The 22,508-nt window shown below is 43.4% G+C and overlaps 1 protein-coding gene across 1 annotated transcript; it reads left to right on the top strand.

Moving 5' to 3' along the window:
• The first annotated feature begins 173 nt into the window (after nt 1–173).
• TIMM44 (translocase of inner mitochondrial membrane 44) lies at nt 174–19,695 on the top strand. The gene is made up of 13 exons (XM_032203858.1): nt 174–226; nt 2,212–2,319; nt 2,816–2,986; nt 3,527–3,607; nt 4,264–4,413; nt 5,199–5,338; nt 5,840–5,925; nt 6,950–7,042; nt 7,361–7,485; nt 9,113–9,163; nt 11,798–11,887; nt 15,791–15,901; nt 18,553–19,695. The coding sequence occupies exons 1-13, from the start codon at nt 194–196 to the stop codon at nt 18,670–18,672; spliced, it is 1,359 nt and encodes a 452-aa protein (XP_032059749.1). The 5' UTR covers nt 174–193; the 3' UTR covers nt 18,673–19,695.
• The last annotated feature ends 2,813 nt before the right edge of the window (nt 19,696–22,508 follow it).

The following is a 22,508-nucleotide window of genomic DNA, read 5'->3' on the forward strand; positions in this document are numbered from 1 at the left end:
CTCTGGCCGTAACTGACCACAAGGACAAACCCTGACGGAATTTCATCGTTTATTTAACTCTCTTCAGGGAGTCTCACGGCAGAGACCTCATGGGCCCCGTCCCCGTGCCGCCCGTGACGGGGCCGAGCCTCAGCGGCGCGCGGCAGCGGCGTCAGCGCTCGGCGCCGCCCGAAGGTCACACACCGGCCTCAAGATGGCGGCGGCGGCGGCGGCGGGCGGCTGCCGGGTGAGCGCGGGAAGGGAGGCGGGCGGCGGGCGCTGCCCTCAGCCGGGGCCGCGGTGAGGCGGCGGGAGCCCCGGCCGGGCCGCTCCGCTCCTCTCCTTCCCTCCCCTTCCCTCTCCTCTCTTTCCCTCTCCTTTCCTCTCTCGCCGTCCCCTGAGGCGCGGCCCGGCCCGGCAGGGAGCGGGGTTGGGGCGCCGGGGTCGCTTTTACCTCAGGGGTGGGAGCTCCGGAGAGGGGGGCAGCCTCCGGCCTCATCGCCGCTTCCTCCTCATCCTCCCCTCCTCCTCATCCCCTGCCCCTCCTGTGCCGCTGAGGGGATTCCTTCCCTCATGCTCGGGGCCTTCTGCGTTCTCTTTCTCCTCCACCGGCCTCGCCCACGCTACTGACTCGGTAGCTTCATCACAGTGACCCACGCTGCAAGTTGGAGCTGCTATAAAGCTAGGGAAAGCAGAAAAATTAGCCTAGGTCTGTCCTGGAGCTTCCAGGGAGTCTTCACAGAGCTGTCTGTAGCCTTGGGCTGTTCTGTTGATGGGGCTGAAAATAAACCAGGAGGCTTTTCTCCTCTGTTGAGCAGGTGAATGGATGTATTAATTCAACACAAACGTTCTGGTTCTTTAAACCTATTTTTGAGATGCTTTGAAGCTTGTTGATCTTCTCACGTGCACAAAGCTAAACGTGGCATTAAGCATTTCTTTCAAAGTGGTCAGTAACCCACTTAGAAAGAAATGTGCGTTTTGGTTAGGAGCTGTGATCTGTTAAAATCCAGCAGGCCTCCTGTCCTAGGTTTTAATGCTCTTAATTCTTGTAGACGTTTCAATTATGCATATAATAATCTGGTTTATTCTTGCTTATTGCAAAGCTTGTCCTCAGTGATGACTTCGGCAGCCAAGTTTGAAGGCTGTGGAGAGCATTTCATTTGATTCAAACTCAATCAAATTCAAACTTTTAAGTTCAGCAGTCCAGCAAGTGGAGCTTAGGTAGAGCCACAGAGCTGAACTTAAAATAAATAAGAAAAACTTTAAAAAAAAAAAAAAAAAAAAAAAAAAAAAGCAGGAGCTGAACTTAAAATATGTGACTTATTAGGAATGTAGAACCCAGTGAGCTATAACGTTTATCGTTGGGCCATTAGGGTATGGGCAGTGATGTCAGATGTAATGTCTGGGTTTGGCTTATGGTGCTTGGCAGCAGTGTTGTTAATGAATCACAGAATGGCCAAGGTTGGAAGGGACCTCTGAAGACCACCCTGTCCACAACCCCCTTGCTGAGCAGGATCACCCAGAGCACGTTGTGCAGGATCATATCCAGGGGGGTTTTGGATATCTCCAGAGAAGTAGACCCCACAGCCTCTCCAGACAGCCTGTCCCAGTGCTCTGTCACCCCCCCAGTAAAGAAGTGCCCCCTCATATTCCTCCTGTGCTTCAGTTTGTGCCCGTTGCCTCTTGTCCTGTTGCTGGGCACAACAGAAAAGTCTGACTCCATCCTCTCTACACCCACTCTCCCTTCAGATATTAATGTATATAAATGAGTTTTCGCCTCAGTCTTCTCTTTTCCAGGCTAAACAGGCCCAGTTCTCTCAGCCTGAAGCCACAGGATAGGGCAGCATGGCTATTTACCAAACTTTTCAACATCTACAAGCCTGATAAAACACATAGGCACATTGTTAGTTTGGATGCAGAATTAAATGTTCTCAGCTTACAAAATGTTTTCCTAAATCCTTAAAGCCCATTTGTTCTGTTCATGCTTTGTTCTTTTTTTTTTTTTTTTTTTTTGTTATTTAGGGTGAGCAGTTTGAGAGAGACTCGCAGGGAAACAGTTTGGCTGCATGATTTGGGTAACACAAGTCCTTAGGTTACTCAGCACTCAGAATCTGTTCCCAGGAGAGCAGTAAATATTACCCATTTGCAGTATTCTTTCCTGTCTATCTTGGCTCTTCGAGACTGCTGCCATCTTGTATTGTGTGCTAACTCGATCGTGTGTTTTGATTGCAGAAATGTCTCATCAATGGCATATGGCTTATATCTAGAAGATACCCAGTTCCTGCAGTCCATAGTGGTACCGTGTGTAGAATGAGCACGCCTCTTTTAGAGATCAATCAGGTTGGTTAATAGCTGATTTTTTTTTTTATTTCAGGATGAATGTGGTTTCCCATTAGAGTACTGAATCTGCTAGATGTGGATATGTTTCTGAGAAGCAACAGTTCTAGGATGAAAGTTTCAGCAGTTCAAGATATACTTGACAAATCCAAGGATTTTTGTAGTAGCAGAGTCCAAGTGGCAGAATTCAGGAGTGGTGCTCTAGTAACTTCATCTACTGGGTTGTTTCAAGCCTGGTTAATGTCAAACTGCCCCTAGAGAAGCTTTTTTTTTTTTTTTTAATAACTATATGGATTTATTTCACAGGGCATCAGAAATGTGTCTGATGCTTGGCTGTTTTAAGGGGAAGGGGCTTATTTTTCAAGGCAGTGGTACAATTTTCCACAACATTTAATACATTAGAAGTGATCCAGTGCTTGGCTTAAGTAAATCTACCTGCTGGCTTTGATACTTGTTTAATTTCTTTTTGGATTCTGCAACATGTAACAATTTTCTTTAGTCTAGATGTTATTCTTCAGGAGGAAGAAAGGGTTTTATATCAGGTTTTGTGGAAAACATCAAACAAGAATTAGCAAAAAACAAAGAGATGAAAGAAAGTATTAAAAAGTTCCGAGATGAAGCTAAAAAGCTAGAAGAATCTGATGCACTTCGAGAAGCAAGAAGGAAATATGTAAGTCTTCCCCATGAATTCTGTTGATGTTTTCATTGCATAGTCACTAAGCTATTAGAAAGACTCAAATTTAACATTCAGAAATGAACTTTTTAGTTGTTTGCATTCCAGTTTTTATGAGAAGTTCTGCTTGGCTGTAAATACTGACAGGTAAATGGATGTCTTAGTGGAAATCTTCCCAGCTACCATTCACTGGAATTTCTCATATAATGAGAAGATAAAATAAGGGAGCATTAAATTTGATGTTGACAGTTTTAGTACTTCTTCTATAATCTTTAAAGAATTATAAACAGCAGTAATTAAATGCTGGAGCTGGTTAATTCAAAAAATTGGATTTTACCCAGAAAAGAATGTGTTATACTCTGATTTTTTTTCAGTAAGAATGTGTTCCTCATTTGGAAAAAAAAAGTTATTATGGAGAAAGCTAAATGTAGTAATCCTGTATAGGCCCAAGCAATTGTAGCTCTTTTTGCCCTGTGTTACAGTGTTCTATCTGCTAATGTTTTTTTTTTTCGTTTTTTTTTTTTTTTTTCCCCACAGAAAACCATTGAATCTGAAACAGTGAAGACCTCAGAAGTGATTAAAAAGAAACTTGAAGAAATCACTGGTACAGTTAAAGAGGTAAAAGAGCCATGGAGTAACCTTTCCCTGTGGCAGTTAGGTTCTGAGGTTCTGTGTTTTGTGTGTATTTGAATTATCACCTTTTCTTTTTTATTGTTGGTGCAAGTTGTTTGCTATACCATAGGTGATCACTATTGCAGATCGTAAAGGATAGAGCTGTTAACAAAGTTTCAGCATCCTGGCTCTTGTGAACACAACCTAAATAATATATTTGAACATGTTGGACTGAGAAATGCATTCGCTAATTCTGCAGGAAGATTTGAATAGCAGAGAGCTATCTCAACCTCTGCTCTGCCTTATCTTAAGAAGCCGTACCTGATTGTTTCAAAGAACAGGACTGGGATATTTTTACTCTGTCATTGTTGACCTCCTCTTTGTGGTCAAGAAGAATATTTTCTAAATGTACGGGTAGCAGCTATTACAAATGGGTATGGTCCTGTGAGTAGCCAAATTATTGTTCTGTACAGACATGTTGTCTGAGTTTCAGTGGCGAGCCAGTATTCCAGCCTCTCCTGGGACATAGAACTATGTGTTCACCTTAGGTTTGGTTGGTTTTATTGTGTGTGCATCAGGTCTTTAGCATTCGTAAAGAAGGCTGACTCAAAATGTGTTTTCACCTGTGTTTTTGTGATCTTTTCTTCCCCGTTCTGTTCCAGAGTTTGGATGAAGTAAGTAAGAGCGATATTGGCCGGAAGATAAAAGAAGGTGTGGAAGAAGCAGCAAAAACAGCAAAGCAGTCTGCAGAGTCGGTGACAAAAGGAGGGGAGAAATTAGGCAAGACAGCAGCTTTCAAAGCTATTTCTCAGGTACTTCAGCTATTTCTGAGGTATTCCTCAATGTCCCATGCTTCTCTGGGACCCAGTGCTGTGGACACTGCTTGTTGACATGGAAGCTATGTGCACGCTTGTGCTGAGTATAAAATTAGATGCAAAATTTTTATTGTAAGACCTTTTCTATTAAGAGGTAGTGCTTGTGAGACATTGTAATAAGCCAATAAATTGAAGAAATGTATTTTATAGGTGTAGCATTCGCTCAGTAACCCTAGAAAAGTTTAAGTCTTGAGTAGCTGAGCTTCCATAAAAAGAAGTGTTATGGGGAAAACTGGTTTCTGTGTTTGTGGAGTAGGGTAGTAACTGTCCCTCTTCTGTAGAAAAGTTCTAGTGGTATTCTTGGGAGCTACTGACTGAAAAACTGGCATGCCTGAAGCTCTCCTTTCTGAGAAAATAAATAACCACTCATATGCTTTGATGCCACCTTATCAACTGTCAATTAGCTTAAAAGGAAATATTCCACTTGACTGGTTACTCATCGCTCCTCAGAAGTATTAGATTTACCCCTTATAAGAGGAGATACCAAGCCAGATGGAACATTAGCCTTAGCAGTCTCTGTGTTTCTCATAAGATGGCCTCTACTAGCCAATTGACTAGCCAGATGTCAGTTCTAGCCACTCTGCACTGTTTTATTTTTTTTTTCTTTTTCTTCTGAGTAAGAGAGCCAAGAATAACCTATCTTCTTCCTTCAACAGAAACATTTTTTGGGGAAAGGAGGGAAGAAAAAGTAAATCAACCTAATAGGGGTATTTTCTTTTCAGGGAGTAGAAACTGTTAAGAAGGAAATAGATGAAAGTGTTTTAGGGCAGACTGGTCCTTACAAGCGTCCAGAGCGACTACGAAAAAGAACAGAATTCTCAGGCGAGAGGATTAAAGAGGAACGAGTATTTGAAGCTAATGAGTAAGTATTGTTTATAATTTAGGGTAAATATTTCTGTGTACAATGTGATAAAAGCTTTAAAATTTAACTGCAGATCAAAAATGGTTAAATGGCTGAAATAAGGCTGTAGGGAGAGGTGTGACCTAGCAAAGCAGGTAGGTCTGAGAGCAAATTGCCACCACAAATTGATGATACTGTATCTTCTGATCGTGAAGTTGGGCATTTAAAAATACCAAGTGGGTACATAATGTTCTATCATGAAACTATGACTTGCACGTGTTACATTTTTCTCAGTTCTAACACCTTGCTATTGAATTACATTTGGCAGGACTAAGTCTGAGCTCTGCTTTCTGTACTGCCTTGCTCCACTAAATCATGTATCTTTTATGCTGTGCATCAGCGTCACTGCTACTCTACGCTGTGGTGATATTCATGGCAGTGATTCATTGGGCTGTCGTTTTTTTTATTTTCACTCTCATGTAAGCTACTTGTTCACAAGTACCCATCTTCTGAACTTTCTAGAGAGGCCATGGGTATGGTGCTGCATAAGGACTCAAAATGGTATCAGCAGTGGAAAGATTTCAAGGACAACAATGTGGTGTTCAATAGTAAGTGTTCCAAAGACAAAGTAGTAGCACATTACTTTCTCTGATCTGATTCTTGCCATGTGGGACCTGATGCCATCTATGCAACTAGTCTAAACATAACGCAAATCATGACATTTGTTGTTGCTGTTGCTGTGAGGTGGTGTGATTAGGATATCTGCAATGTTGTCAACTGTGTGTCTTTTCCAAGTGGCTCCTTTTGTGTGCACATCTCTTCCCCTCTTGTCTTTGGGCAGTCCCAGTTCCCTGTAGGTGCCTTCACCGTTGGTCAAAGAATTCTAGATAGATCCACTTTTACACTGCTAAGAGGTCAGGGCAGACATAAGTGCATGTCACCGGGGATAGGGCTGGCCTCTTGTCCTTGAGCTTATGGTGAGGAAAAATCATGTTTTTAGTGAGCTGGTTTCTACTGTCACCCGCTTAGAACCCAGGAGTGTGGGGGACTTTGTCATTAGGTGGTTGTTGTTTGTTTTTTGCAAAATGTAAAAGTGCTGGATATCTCTACTGCAGTGGGCAATAACTTCTGATAGTCATCTAGATGCTTGATGTTTCTGAAAAGTGTAAAGAAACGATAGGAAAAGGGGCAATGGGTGCAAGCTGGAATATAGGATATATAAGGATACTTATAGTATACTTATAGGATATATAAGGATGCTTAAATATGAGACGAAACTTTTTCACGGTGAGGGTGACGGAGCACTGGAACAGGCTGCCCAGGAGGTTGTGGAGTCTCCTTCTCTGGAGACATTCAAAACCCACCTGGATGTGTTCCTGTGTGACCTGATCTAGGTGTTCCTGCTCTGGCAGGGGGATCAGACCAGATGGTCTTTCAAGGTCCCTTCCAGTCCCTAACATTCTGTGATTCTGTGAAGATGGGGAGAAAACTAGATTTTGAAATTGAAGGTTGTTAATCGACAAAGAGCTTTAGAAGAGTGCTAGCAGGTTTCATCTACAACCCGTTGCTTGATTTTTCTAGTTCAGGAACTCAGTGGAAGGACGCTGCTGCTCATGTTTTCTCTTCTTTCAGGGTTCTTTGCAATGAAAATGAAGTATGATGAAAGTGATAATGCATTCATTCGAGCTTCCAGAGCTGTCACAGACAAAGTCACCGATTTGATAGGTAATGTTTGATTGTTGCTTTGATTAAATGCAATTCTCTAGCCTTCTAGCTGTGTTGCTAGTGACTGTTTGTGTGGTACTAGCTTTTTGGGAAAGATTTGGGAGCTTTATTGTATTTTGCATGGATCATTATCCAGTGTCAGACAGTGTAGCAACCTGCTATTGGCAATATGACGACAAGTGAATAAATTTGGTGGGATAAATCTCAAGTGTAACCTGCAGTCTGTAGCTGTTTCAAGATGAGTCTTCCTTCCATCTGTTAGATAACCCAAGGTCCATCTTGTTTTCCGGTAACAGTCTCTCTGAATTGTTTTATCAGGTGGATTGTTCTCGAAGACTGAAATGTCTGAGGTTTTGACGGAGATACTCAAAGTGGATCCCTCCTTTGACAAAGATCGTTTTTTAAAGCAATGCGAGCGTGATATAATCCCCAATGTCTTGGAGGTAAGGTAGGGACAGAGTGTGATGCATTTGTTTTATTTTCTCCTTTACTGTAATATAGAAGACTTTTCTTTCAGTTTCCTAGTGCTAAAATTAAAAGCAAGGGCTGTATTTGCTTCTCAAGCACTCAGCTTTGCACACCATTATACATACGGTAACCTTAGAAATAGGAACTTGCATTTTGCATTATAGTTTAGTTGAAAACCATATTTCATAATTTAATAGCCTCACCAAAATTCTTCGGGCCTGGAAAAACAACTGGCCATCTTCTCCCATGAGCAGTAGTATGATCACGAGAGGGATCAAACTGAACTAAGCGAATGAGCAGTTCTGAGCATCAGATGTTGGTGAAGGGAAAGAATTTGGTGCATGTGCATTGCTGCTTTCTAAACGATCTGTAACTGCTTGTGAAGACCAGATCATAACAAAGGGTTCAGTGAAAGTATTTCTGGCTCTAGTCCAGAAAGTATATGAAACTTCAAAGACTAAGTTGTGAAAACACTCAGAGGATGATAGTAGAGATGAAGGATGTGCTACAAGGTAAATCTGTGAAGGATGTTACTACAGCTGTGTGTAGTTCCTCTCACTGTTACAGTATGTCAGGAAAGGCAGTGAAAGGAGGGTATTCAAAGAGGTACAACAGCGATTGTTTTGAGAGATCTGTATGAGATTGGAAAGATCAAGGCTTGAAGAGAAGGAAGTAAATGCTAATAGAGAGCAAAGTGTCATTTTTGTCATCCTACAGTGTAATGGAGAAGCATGTTATGATGTTGGAAGGTGTTACCTCAACTTGATGCATGCCAATACACACAGAAATATTTGTGATTCTCTAGTCATAATTAGTTTTTGTCACTTCTGTCTTTCTAGTGACTGACCTGTGTGTGTATCAGAGGCATGACTGAAACTGCAGTGTCTGCAGTGAAATGAGACAGTGAATAGTCCAGTCCAGCTCCCTTTCCTGACAGTGCCATGTCACTAAAACAAGCTACAGAAGTGTGGTGCACTTGACTTGGAGCAGTTTTTCACAGGATAGTGTTTTCAGGCTTTACGTGGCCAGCTTACTGACGGCATTAAGCATGAAGGTTTCTAGCCGTTACATTGAAAAACACCCTGCCACATAGAACTAGCTTTATTTTTGAAAACTGCTAAATTTCTAGCATCTGTCTTGTTATGAGTCCCAGGTGTTTATTACACGGTTTTAAAGATAAACCTTTTTATGAGTTGCAGTGTGATTTTTCTGCTCATTATGTTCCCTGACAATTTTTCAGCCTTAAAAACTATGGACCTCATATCTATTTTGTATTCTGGCTTCTGTTAGATCCCACCTCCCAGGATCTCTGGGTAGGGTGTGTTCTGGTGATGTGCTAGACAGTAGGACTTAAATTTGTGTCTTAATTATCTAAAGATTTATGTACCTCTGACTAGGTCTGTTTTTTTTTTTTTTCTTTCTTCTTTTTAAATAGAAGTTGTTATTGCTGCTCCTCTTTGATAATTCTTGCTCTTTTCCTACGTCAGGTTTTCATCAGATGTGGGGTTTAAAATAGTTTGCTGCTGAAAGTGCTGTTACTTCAACTCTCAGACAAGGCATGTATTTTAAAATGTTCAAATCTTATTGGTTTTTCTATTTTAGGCGATGATGTCTGGAGAGCTTGAGATCCTCAAAGATTGGTGCTACGAAGCAGTAAGTATAGCTACTAAAAATGTCTGAAAAGGTTTAGGATTCTCATTTATAAGTAGGTGTGCCGTGCTTTCTTTGCAAGCTATTTAGCCACTGCATCTGTGATGTCGCTTACCTGTTCTGCCTGGCTGCTCCCCCATCTAAAACATTCATACTATAAAAAACTAATGCAATGGATTTCTGCAGTTGTACAGATATGAGAGAGAGGGAATTGAGAGAGAAGCTCAAACTAGTCCAACTAGCTCCAGTTCTACACAGCCATTCTTGATTTGGATGGGCTTTAGTAGAGCCTTTGAGGATTGGTGCACTGTATGTTCTAAATTCCAGGGGAAACTGAAGAAGTTTCTAGTACAGAAGTCTCCAAGAATCAATGAGTCTTTCAAGAACTCGTGACATGAGGTTTCACGGGGCTTCATCAAATTAGCGCCTATGCAGCCCCAATTCACAACATTTCCAGTTATGTTTAACATAATCCCAGAATTGCTGTGGTGCCTGATTTTCCTGGAACCATGAGTGTCTTGACACTGGACTGGTTTGTAGGAGGCTTTATTAAGAGAGATGCAAAACGAAGTGATCACACAGATCCCTCTTGACTCGATACTTACTTCAGCTTTAATGAACCACTGGAGCCTGAAGCTATGGGGAATGAGTGGAAAGACAGTGTATGGTCAGCTGTCTTCCAGCATAGCCATGCACAGAAACTGTCTGTAATGTGCTGGCTGGGCTTATTGGCTGTGTCTGCCCCATATTCCCCAGTATCTCAATCACAGAATGGTTTGGGTTGCCCAGGACCATGTGCAGACATCTTTTGAAGATCTCTGGGGCTGGAGACTTCACATCCTCTCTGGAAAACCATTCTAGTGCTCTGTAACCTGCACAGTAAAGAAACACTCCTGATGTTTGGCCAGAACCTCCTGGGTTCCAGTTTGTGCTCATTGCCTCATCATGGGACTGGCCAGAATCCCTGATATGGTGTGGAAAGGTGCAGAGATGTTTGAGCTGACCCAGAAAGGTGACAATTTTCTGCTTGCAGGGTCAAGTTGTCCCTGGAACTATAACAAACAAAACTTCACTGCAATATCCCAGCAATCTTGGCAGGCTCAAGAAGTTTTTCTGAAATTGCAGCATAGAAAATCAGCAGCCTGGATAATCTGGCTGCAGAAAACTGAATTTATTGCTTAGATGTTGATTTTATTTTTGTACAGGTATAATTTTTCAGTATTGGATAAACTTCTTGAAGGATTGAATATGAATTTGTTGTGATTCAGTGCTTGTACTGTTCATTTAACTTCATGGAAGCAGATCTTTACCTGACAATGGCGTTTAAACGAGACAGGACACGTGTTCTCTTCACTCTGCTCCAGAATAATTCTGTTGTTAGCAATGCAGGCCCATACTTGATTTGTTTCTAAAAAATGTAACTGTTTAAAATGAATGTTCTCCTTACTAATGACCACCACCAGAGGGCTGGAAATTCACACGCTGGAAGGGACAGTCTTTAGTATTTACAGTTTTTGAGGTTAGCTGTTTTTATTCTGTCTTTGTAACAATACTGCATGATGTAAAAAAGTAGGATATTTAAAGCAGTCTGAAAGTAAAGACAGTTCTTTAGTGTTTCAAGCCACCTTTGAAATGATACCGTAGAATTCCTTTCAAATCTCTGGAGGGAAGTAGCAGATTATTTTGGTTTATAAAACACAGACCAAGCCCTTCTAAGCTAGTTGTAGTTACAAATTAAGCTCATAAGTCAAGAATCATCCATAAAATAAGGGAAGGTAGGAAATGAGTCCTATTAATGAGAATCCAGAAGATAAAGGCTCTTGAGCACAATCATACTGAGAGTGTTAAGTTTGTGCTACTGGTTGCTAAAATGTTGGAATACAAATCAGTAAGGCAAGTATACCGAGTCAGAGTTTACCTAAAACAGTGGCCTGACAGTTTAGTTTAGACCAGATGACCTCCAGGTGTCCCTTCCAACCTAAACCATTCTGCATTTGTTTCATAGAGCTGTCTGTCTGCTGTCCCTAGCATCCCTGTTCTGTAACTCCAGCTTTTCTCTAGTGTTTCAATGTACTTCTGTAGGGTTTTTGCCTTTAAATGCTTGTGACAAAGGTTAGTGGTGGGGAGGCATGGTAGGGACTGCCTCCTGTTTGTTTGATAGCAGCCAAAAATACTGTGATACTTGCTGGAAGCAAGTGGCAATTTGAATCCCCAGCAGCACTTCTCGATGCATAAATAATGAAGCATATGTACCTAAAAGGTGGCAGGAGGTGCTGGTTTGCCTCCAGGTTCTGGCTGAGCATTAGGAAACCAGCTTCATTTCCAAATTGTTTTCTCCCTGTCTGCTGTCAGATCAGAACTTGCAAGTTCCTTGGCTGTCAGTTTGACTCAGTGTGCATACTCTGCTGTGGATGATGGGTCTCCTGCTCTGTCCAGGGGAGATGGGATTCTTAGGCAGAACTTGGTTATGTGAAGCGCAGAACATTTGATGTAGCTGTTTGACATCTTGCAAGACACTTGCATTCAGCGTATTTACAAAAACCTAACTTTTTCTGATGGTTCTTGCTAAGCAGAAAATCTCTTTTTCTTTGACAGAACAAATTTAAACATGTAACACAAGTTTGTTCCTTCATTTAGACTTACAGTCAGCTTGCTCATCCAATCCAGCAAGCCAAGGCCATGGGTCTGCAGTTCCACTCCAGGATTCTGGACATTGACAACATTGATGTGAGTATCCTTTTCTGTATTTCACCTTGGGGAATGAATTAGAAACTCACAACTTCATGTTTTTCCTTCTTTGTTCTGTTTTTTGCCTCATGCTACCTTGGTATTTACCATTTCTGCTAACAGAGATCATTGTTGCTGGAAGGGAGACATGGGATAGATAAGGAGTGATTTGCTGCTGTGTGATCAAGCCTAAGTTACAGCATTGTGGTTTGTCTCCTCTGTGCCAGGGCCCCTTGGTCTTAATCACCATGGATTGAGAGAGGCTAATAATAAAGGCAAGTGGCACTAACCCAGTGCTTTCTGTGAAGGGCTTCGTTGATGCTTACTCTGGATGATAACGTGCAATACCTTTGTGACCCGAGGTTGTGCAGTGCAGGAACAGTTATCAGAGAGAGTTAACTGCTGTTCTGTATGGCTCTTGATAACTAGCAAGGTAAAAATACCTAATTTAAACCACCGTCTTTTAGTTTAAAGCCATTACTCCTTGTCATACACTCCCTGATAGAGTCCCTCTGGAGAGGGCCCCCAGTTTCCACAGTCTTCCTTCTATCACCGATGTACCTATAAAACCCTTTCTTATTGCCCGTGATGGCAAATTTAATTCCAAAAGGGCTTTGGCTTTCCTAGCCTGAGCCCTGGCTGCTCAGACAGTGTCACTGTATCCATCCCAGGCTCTCTGTTCCTGCTTCCACTTCTTTTTCTGTCTGAGTTTGGCCCTTGTTTATCCATGCAGGCCTCCTGGCGTTTTTGCCCAACTTCCTCATTGATAAGTTATTAAGTGTCTCCGTAGGGACTGATACCAGGTCAGACAGTGTTCAGTGTTTTCATCAGTGATGTAGAAAGAAATAGGGAATTGCTGCTGATCTGTTCAGACAGTTACCATAAAGCTTGGTGCAGGGCCAATCCTGTAGGAGCAGAGAATGCAGTTACATCTACAGAATAAGGATCTAAACCCACAGGTGATCTAGTTCCAAGGGAAGAAAAGGATGTGGAGAATGTAAGCTTTCAGGTAGAGGTTAAAATGGAGCATGGTGATAATAATCACTGTTCACAAAGTGGGAGCTGTTCCTGGTTTTGTTTGGGTGTATCGGCTTGCTGGATGGTGCTTACTTACAGTCATATCCTCCTGGAAGACCAGAAGTTAGGAAGAATTCAGCAGCTGTGATGGAAAACCAAGAGAATAGAATGTGCTGCTGTTGGTGGTTTGCTCAAAGGAGTTCTGCTGATGGTGATTTTTCTCTGTCTGCAGCCCTGTGCATGAGTCCTTCTTTTTGTGCTCAAATCATTAAAAAATTGGAGTGGGTGCAGGAGAGCTCCAGAAACATCTGAGGAGATGCCCTACAGCAAAAGATTTAAAGAGTTTGTCATATGTAGCCCTACAAAAGAGCAGTGGGAGCCGACCTGATTAATGGCTGTTCCCTCTTCACAGGGAACAAGAAAATCATCTACCTGTTAATAGACAAGGCACCTCCTAACACAGAAAGTTAATGCTTGGTCGTCTTCCTCAGACCATTTTCCATTGCTGCCTGATAGGCTTCTAATTTCCTCATCCATCTAGGGGCAGAGGAAGTCACTCCTACCAGTTTGATAAATTAGGTATTAACTGCAAGCACGTGCCGAATGAGCAGGAAAATTTCTGTAGCATCTGCAATTTGCCTGGATATCTTGAGCAATAAACAGCATGTTTTAACAAAATTAAAGCTGTGGAAGTAATAAACATGCCTGCTTTTTTTGTAAGCCTTTTAGTTAAATGAAATGTTTTTCTGTATTTTTAGTGTCTGGGAAACCTGATTTCATATTATGCTGAATAACCTTTTTCCTCTGTAGGTGCTAATTAGTATAGAGCTGTGCACTGATTCTGAGCAGTGTCTGCAAAGACATTTTGTTGTTAGCTTGTTTTAGAGGTCTATTTTCACATAACGTTTCTCAAGAAAATTACATCACCTTAGCTGGAAAGTGATTGATGTGGAAAAGAATGAGTACAGTTCCTGTTACACTGTGTTGCAAGAAAGGAGCATAAAAGGATGCTGTATATTTAAATTTTGAAATGCATTTCCCTAGATAAGATTTATAGGAGTATGTTGAGTGATATCATTCACAAAAACTGTTCCCTGAATTTGAGAAAGAATGTTTAGATTTAAGGGAGTTCACATGCTACAAAGTTTGCAGCACTGAAATTAAAATCAAGTCTTAAAACATCAGCATAAGAACTCACGTTCTAGGTACCTGCTTAAGCACTCTAATTTCCTCCTTCATTAGATAGCTGCTGCCTTTAAGTTAAATGAAATTTTGTGTCTCTGATATTTGTTAGGATTATTCATTAAGCTGCCTAAATGTAGTTTTAAGTATGTGACTTAAAATAGGCTTGAAAAAGGAAATAGGCTGAAATAGGCTTGAAATAGGCTTTCTGAACTTGATGTGGGGGGAGTGATACGTATACTGTCTTGAATATAAGTATTTTTTTTCATCTGGAAGTCTTGGTACCTGTAAAGGATACACCCTAATCAGCGATGTGGTCCCTCTCCTCCTTGAAACATGCATGGAAATGTGTGTTGTCAGAAATTGGCAGTACTGGATGGTGTCATATAAAACAATTGTCACAGAAATGGGTCCGATAAAGGGCTGTGAGATCTGGTTTTAGCTACAGGGCATTATGCATTGCTGGATGACCAGGCGCATTCCAAAAATGCAGCCTTGGCTGGAATGGCGTGAATTACTGCAGGGCTAGAGAACTGATTCCCTCTGGATAAGCAAAGGAGCATTGCAGAATTGCTGAGTTTTCCTCAGGGGAGAATAAAATGCATAAATGCATATCCATTCCATTCCTGGTTCTCTTGTCCGGTTGAAAATAGCAGGGGGGAGGAGTTCTGACCTCCTGCAGGAATAATGCAGTCGATGTTCTGAGTAGGATATTGGACTACAATGAATAGCTTACCCTGTTTTAGCTGGAGAAGCAGGTATTGTTGTCCAGCTTTTTGATTTAAAGCAGCAACGTGCAGGTATAAAATGCAGTGCACATCTTTGTAAATTGTAGCATGTTCTTGTAACTGTCTCTTGTGATGTATTCTTTACCTTGTGATAAAATGCAATGATTTTTATTGAAGAGTATACAGAAGAATATAATCCTACTACCTAAAGTTTGCTAGTTAAATTTTTAAATCTAGTTCAATACTACTTCGTGTTAAAGATCCATTTACAAGCATTTTCCTTGGAAAATTTAGCTTTCTGCTTTTGTTTTTTAAGAGCAGGGTTTCTTTTATTATTACTTTGTAATTTGGAAAAGATGAAACAGAGCCTGCTCATCTTTTCCAGACTTTTAGATTTGGAAATACTGTGAAAACTTTCAGAACAATTCTGGGAAATCTTTTAAGTATAGACTAGAATAATTCAGTTGGAAGGGACCTTCGGAGAACAAGTCCAACTGCCTGACTATTTCAGAGCTTAAAACAAAACAAATCAAAAACCTAACACACATTACTGAGAGCATTATCCAAATGCCTCTTCAACGCTGACAGGCATGGGGCATGAACCGCCTCTCTGGGAAGTCTGTCCCATCGTTTGACCACCCTTATGGTGAAGGAATTTTTCCTAATGCCTATCCTGAACCTCCTCTGGCACAGCTTTGTGCTGTTCTCTCGCATTCTGTCATTGGTCACCAGAGAGAAGAGACTGTTGGTGAAGAAAGAAAGATTTTGGGAAAATGTTTTGTGATAAGGCATGTAGCATTTGTGTGAACAGAGCAAGTATAACTGGGTGAAAATAACTCCAGTGCTTCAAGGAGATGGAATTGTTAGCTGTGTCAAGCCACGGTAGTTGTGTTAAACACTTGTTGCTTTTACATTAATCTGCAGAAATGTCTGTTTTCTAATAGTTTTTTTATTATTATTATTTTTTTTATTGCAGCTGGCTATGGGGAAAATGATGGAGCAGGGACCAGTATTAATCATCACTTTTCAAGCTCAGATTGTGATGGTAATAAAGAATCAGAAAGGGGAAGTGGTAGAAGGCGATCCGGTAAGTGATGTTCACCGGCTGCACATGGTTTCCCTAGGTCCCCTGCCAGCCGTGTCAGTTATATGTTCTCTGTTCCCTACAGCAGTGTGTGGTGTATTTGCATTTCACGTACCCACACACCTTATAACTCACAAGAAAGTGCTGTCTTGCCCTAATGGCGTTGCTGAGAATATTGGGGAATGTCCCCCTTCGAGGGGAAGACGTGTGAGGGGCTGGAGCACCTCTCCTGTGAGGACGGGCTGAGGGAGTTGGGGTTGTTCAGCCTGCAGCATCCTGCAGTGTTTTGAAATCCAGTTGCATGCTTCCAAAACAGTAACTCACCCTACTCCCTGGCTAGGGTTTGTGGGTGAGCTTGTTCCTTGAAGGCTGAGCCCTGAGATTCCCTCAGGGGTACCCTGAGAGGCGTCTGAGCTCAGTGGGAGATTGTGGGTGCAGCCTGCTGCAGGCCTTGGAGCTCTCCAGGAATTCTTGTTTGGGATTGCTACTTACAGGATTGCAGGGCCGTTGTCTTTTGGTCATTAACTTTCCAGAAATCAGGCCTTTGCCAGTTTGTTTAGGAGTCACCTTGCACAGTAACCCCTCCCCTTAGCACTTAATTACATCCTTGTTAATCAGTCACACCACAGGGCCCAATGTGATTAGAGGGGAGGCCTGATCATCTGAGGCCTGTGTCATTGCAGAGTGGTTGACCCTTTTGTCACTATAGCTAACTTTGTGGCTCGATTCTGGCTGCCAACAGATAGGGACCTGGCTTCTCTCTGATTAGGAGCGTGATGAGATCTTTTTTATTCTCTTCAGTCATTTCACAAGCGTAGCGATTTATTTCTGGAGTCATAGATTTTCCCATTTCCATCAGTTTTATTTTCACGTTTTCTTTGTTGCGGTTATTTTGGGACTTGCATAAAACACTATTAGATGTTTCTTCACAGCAACTGAAGTTGGAGTGGTGTGTTGGGGAATGTTCTGTGGCTTAGGGGGGCTGGTTTTGGCCCTTATAAAGGAGACGCCTCCTGGTCAGACACTCAGAGCTTCTGGCAACAGGCTGAGCTTCAGTGCTGCCTTCCAGCCCTGGCAGTCCCTCATGGTGTCGTGGCCTCTTTATCTAATTTTCTTCCAGTTGAGATTTTAAGTGCATTTGTGAATTTTCATCTGGTGCTGCCTCTAAAACATGGTGTGGCCTTCCATTTCGTTATTTTTAGCATGGAGAGCCTTCTTTTGTTTGGAAATCTGTGTGTGAGGGAGAAAGATCCTGCTGTGCCCTGTGCGTTACAGAATCACAAAATGGTTGATGTTGGAAGGAGTCTCTGGAGCTCATTTGGTGTGACCCCCCCAGCTGAAGCTCAGGCATCTTTTGAATATTTCCAAGGTTGGAGACTCCACAACCTCCATGGGCAACCTGATCCAGGGCTCAGTCATGTTACATGGCTATGCTAATAGTCATCACATACTTGCTTCAGATGGCAGTGATGAATTTACACAGAAAGCTTGAGTAAACTTTCAGTTCCATTCTGGGCAGCTTTGGCAACTCAGAAATGGTAAAATCAAAATAAACTTTGATTTGTGGAAGGAACAGTCATGGAAAAAGGGGAGCAGTTAAACTAATCATAGCACCTGTGATATTGTGTCAGATTTGGGTTCCTAGGAGCACATTTTCTATGTGTTAGGCAGTGTCACCTCTCTCCTGAGAGACGCAGAGATTTTGTCATGTCTAGCTGCAGTGACTAGTCAGGGAGTTATTTTCATAAGACCATGTGCCGTGGTTTTACTCACAGGGAAAGGAGGAGAAAATCTGATGGAGAGGGCTCAGGGGTTGAGATAAGGACAGGGAGATCGTGCAACAGTTTCTGTCCTGGGCAAAACAGACTCAGCGTAGGGAGATTAATGTAATTTATTACCTATTACTAACAAGGTAGAGCAGAGAGAGAAACAAAACAAAAAATGAAAACACTTTTAGTGGTGGGTCCCTTTGGAGCCTGCTGAAATTGTCCCTTGTCTAACATGGGGCAGCTGCTGGAGGCCACCCCTGCAGCCCCCTGCTGCCAAAACCTTGCCACATAAACCCGCAACACCATAATTAAGGGATTCATTTCATGGTATTCAACGGATTCAATTCATGGTGTGATCTAATCTACATAGATAAGTTATTATTTTTACTTTCTGTCCCTCCTCAGATCCGGTGGTGATAATTTCTGGTTAATTTGAGCTGCTCAAATGGAAATGTGGGTGCTGGTGACGTAGCTGTGGGGAGAGGATGCAGCGCTCAGACTGGTTTGGGAATGGCATAGCTGTAGCTGGAGGGAAGAGCCTTAAACTTGATTGAAGATTACAGGCAGCAGAACAGCCTGACAGCCAAACCAGTTTGAAACCAGAAACGTAATAACAGTTGATGTATTGTTAATAGAAAGTTGGCTGCTGTGGTGTCAGCTAATGTTTGTCAGGCAGAGATATTTGGGAATTCTAATGCTGTTTTCAGATATCGAAAGTTTATCTGTTCCTAACTGGGGTAAATTTTTAACCACGATGTAGTAAATGTTGAACCTACAAAGAAAAACGACAAGTCTCTGGAGCAAATGTTACACATCTCCCCAGTCAGTACTGAGCTGGGAGGTCTGTGACCGTAACGCGAGCTCTAACAAGGATTTTTCTTGCAGGACAAGGTTCTGCGGATGCTGTACGTATGGGCACTGTGCAGAGACCAGGACGAGCTCAACCCCTACGCTGCCTGGAGGTTATTGGACATTTCCTCATCAAGCACTGAGCAAGTTCTCTGAGAAGAATCGCATCTGAGAGCTTCCTGTCCCTCTCTTCGAGCGATGCCAGTTCTGAATTTGCACCAGTCTACTGCATGATGATCTGCGGGGGAAAGAGGCTAGATTGGTTCCTTTTCAGAAGAACAGGCTGTGAGGTGTGCCATCGTTCCGCCAATTCCCATCATGAACTGGACAAGTCTGACACATCTGCCTTACACTTTGCTGTGTAGCTGTTGCACTGTAAGGATGTAGGGTAGATTGTAATGAGAGTGCTCTAAGACACTAGCAGCTGCTCTTGGCTCCTGTTTTAATCGTGGCTGAAGGAGGCTGGTTTGGGTTCTGTGTATTTCCCAGTGCTTCCAGTGATACCCACAGAGGTGGGTGTTGAAGAACAGTGCAGTGAGGTGTGACAGGCCTAGTTGCAATCTGCTGTCATCCTCTGATGGCCTTACATCAACCCCAAAAAGAACTCAGAGGTGCTTTTAAGGCACCCTTGGTCTCAGCTAATCCACATCTCATACCGAGTGGCACCAATACCAGTAAGCCTTCTGTTGCTGTAGTGTCTTGTACCTCACCAAACCAAATGCAATCGGGTATTTGCACATGACTTGGAGTAGAACAGAGTCAGGATGGAGCTGTTTGCATCATCATACATAAACGTCCACAGTTCTGCAGGGGGAACATCCTTGTTTGTGGTGTTTCTGTTCATTCTGTGAGCTGGTACCACTAAAGAGCACGCAATGCATTCCTCTGCCAGGCTGAGCTGATGGTGCGGAGGAGACAGGCTCTGAGTGGCTGCAGGGAGGCAGGCAGAGTGCTAGAACACTGATGGGGAATAAGGATGGACAGGGTAACAACAAATGAGTAAATAAAATGCAATAACAAGTAGAACATCACCTCTTGTAGCTCAGACAGTGATTAAGTGAGATGAGAAAAGAGGGCACGGTTCCCTTACTGCGTAAAGTTCTTCCCAAGCATGGCTTTGTTCACCGGATGGATTTCTGCTCTGGGGGATCACACACCTGTCCTGGAAGTCTCAGGTAGCAACTGGAAGGCATCGGGGGCAAGCTGGAGACACATTCACAAAGACTCTTGGTTCTGAGCTTCTGCTGAAGGCTCAGTTTTGGGGTTGTGGTGGGGTTCAGTTCCTCAGCTGTGTCCTCTCAATGGAAAGTGAGGGTGGGGGGAAGGAAAATAGTCGTGGAATAGGATATCAGAGGACTGATGTGCTGCTGCGTTCTGCCTCTACACAGAACAGGGTGATGCTGGATAGCCCTTCTTGTCATGGGGATGGAAGAGTGTCCAGATCAGTTCCTTTGAGTGTAACTGGGATTCTCTCACAGCCCTTGGGTGAAACATTTCAATCTCACAGCCCTTGGCTGATGTGTGCAGCAAATTCAATAGCATCCTGCCCTGCCTCACAGAAGCTGCCCAAACTTGCTACCAGGCTAGGTCCTTCTGCTCCAGGGCAGGCTGGGGATGGGTGGGATATAGTCCCTGCTGCCTCCCTCATCACACAGTTTTCTCCCTGGTGCTTTTGCCATTGAAATAATTTCAGATTTTTACTCAGATGTTTTAAGCACCAGTACACAAAATGAAGATCTGAGCAGAGTTAATTCTACAGTGCAGAAACCAGCCATGAGATAGGGAATTCCTGCATCTGCCTGCCTTCAGAAATGGAGGGTGATGCGGACCTCACTCGGTGAGGCTTTTTCTGGGATGGATCTTGTTTATAATCTTTGCACGCTGCCTGTACAGTGTGTGGAGAGACTAATTCTTTATTTGAGTGTCTGGACTGCTGGGTGGAAGTGCGGTGGAAATGAGATACTTCCTGAACTTCATCAGGGATGGGGAAAGTCTCATCACCAACACGATACAGGAATGGAGTCAGCAGCCTCGGAACATGGAGACTGCTCACCTCCTGCCCTGCTTCCTCTGTAGCTGAATGGAGGCTGTCACTGATAAACACAAGTCTGCAACAGCCTAGGTATGTGTGCAATCTACAGCCTATTGCCCAAAACTTTTGGGATACTTCTATGAAACATGTGCAAAACTTCTTTTATCTGGTATGCTTTACGTTATTTTTTAAACTGGTGTTGGGAAAAAAAAATCTGGGTTAAGGTGTGGTGGTTTTACCCAGCTGGGCAGCTGAGCTCCACCACAGCCACGCTCTCACTCCCCCTCCTCAAAGGGAAAGGAGGAGAAAATCTGATGGAAAGGGCTCAGGGATTGAGATAAGGACAGGGAGATTGCTCAACAATTTCTGTCCTGGGCAAAACAGACTCAGCGTAGGGAGATTAATGTAATTTATTACCTATTACTAACAAGCTAGAGCAGAGAGAAACAAAACAAAAAAGCTCAAAACACCTTCCCTGCATCCACCCTCTTCTATGTCCTTCCCCCGAGCAGGGCAGGGGAACTGAATGGGGGCTGCATTGGGTCCCTTTGGGGCTGTCTGAAACTGGCTGTCCTCTGAACGAGGACAGCTCCTGGGCTCTTCTCACAGAGGCCACCCCTGCAGCCCCCAGCTACCAAAACCTTGCTGTCTAAACCCAAAACAGGCTCAGCAGCAGCTTCAGCACTTCCTGGTCACGGCACTGAGCCTGCCAGAGTTCAAGAAGGGTTTGGACACTCTCAGACACATGATCTGATTTTTTATTTTATTTTATTTTTTATGGGTGGTCCTTTGGGGACTGAGGAGCTGGACTCGAGGATCCTTGTGGGTCATTTGGGGTGGGCTTGGGCCTCCTTGTGTTCCCCCAACCCCATTTCATTCACAGTGTCCCGTGGGCCTCTTCCTTCTAGATTTAAGTTAAGTCTTCAGCTGCATCATTCATGTCAGCAAGACCTGCCTTTACTGCGTGTCATCAGGTGGGAAATGGGTGATTTAAAAGTTGCTCCGAGGACACAAACTCCTGCTGCCACCGATGTGCAATGGCACATCTTGCCGTGGCAGCCCAGGAGCAGAGAGCACAGGGTGCAGCTGCACGGAGCCAGGGAGTGTAATGAACTCTGCACAGATCAGGATTCAGCACAGACGATGACACTTAGCTTATTGATTTCTTCTTAGGAGAAATCTGGTTATGTTTCATGAGATCAAGCAGGCACCAAGCCTGGGAGAGCGTAATTCGATTGAGCTGAGACTTTTCAAGCCTGCTGTGTCTCGAGCTCTGTCCGTGCAAAATGCAGCTGGTGTTCTGCCTGGGGGGAGAGGAGAGGGCTTGGGCAGAAACAGCTTTTGGGGAGGAAGCTTGGGGACACCGTTCCTCATTAGGGTTTAAAATGTTTTAAACTATTTTAAGTCCTACATCCTTCAAACTGGTGAAAGAGAAGCCCTTTCATCTTTCATGGGAGAAGAGAAGAGAAGAGAAGGCTCCTCCTTTTTGCCACCCTTGGTCAAAGCACCAAAGCCATAGAGGCTCTGCTTTTGTGGCCCTTACCTTCTGTATGCTGGACTTCCCTGTACAGTTCACCAGCCTCCAATGTTCTGCAGCGAAGCAACTCTTTTGAGGTGTTTCAAGGGCTGATACTGTGACAGGCCTGCAGAGGGGACAGCAGATCCTGTTCTTCACATGGATCCAGTATCCCTAGAACAATACCAGAGCTGGGGAGGCCCCTGGAGGAAGCCCCAGAAGAATAAATACTTTCTCACAGAGCCTGGAACAGGTGAGAGGGACGTGACCCTGGGCTGCTGAGCTCAGAGAAGGTGGCACAACGCTGCCCAGTGCCTCCCAGTGCCTCCCAGTGCTCAGTTATCCCCAGGGCCTGCATTAAGCACGTGCAAGCAATGCTACCTGCTGCTCTGCAGAGACCAGGCTGCCTTTCTCCAGCCACCCCCTTATGTGACAACCCCAATT

This window comes from Aythya fuligula, chromosome 26, assembly GCF_009819795.1.
Source record: "Aythya fuligula isolate bAytFul2 chromosome 26, bAytFul2.pri, whole genome shotgun sequence".
Taxonomy (NCBI): Eukaryota; Metazoa; Chordata; class Aves; order Anseriformes; family Anatidae; genus Aythya; species Aythya fuligula.

Excerpts from the sequence above, each read along its gene's own strand:
- TIMM44 (XM_032203858.1), top strand. The coding sequence starts at position 194 with ATGGCGGCGGCGGCGGCGGCGGGCGGCTGCCGG. Across the intron at positions 5,339-5,839 it reads CGAGTATTTGAAGCTAATGA|AGAGGCCATGGGTATGGTGC; the intron begins GTAAGTATTGTT and ends TGAACTTTCTAG. Across the intron at positions 9,164-11,797 it reads AAGATTGGTGCTACGAAGCA|ACTTACAGTCAGCTTGCTCA; the intron begins GTAAGTATAGCT and ends TCCTTCATTTAG.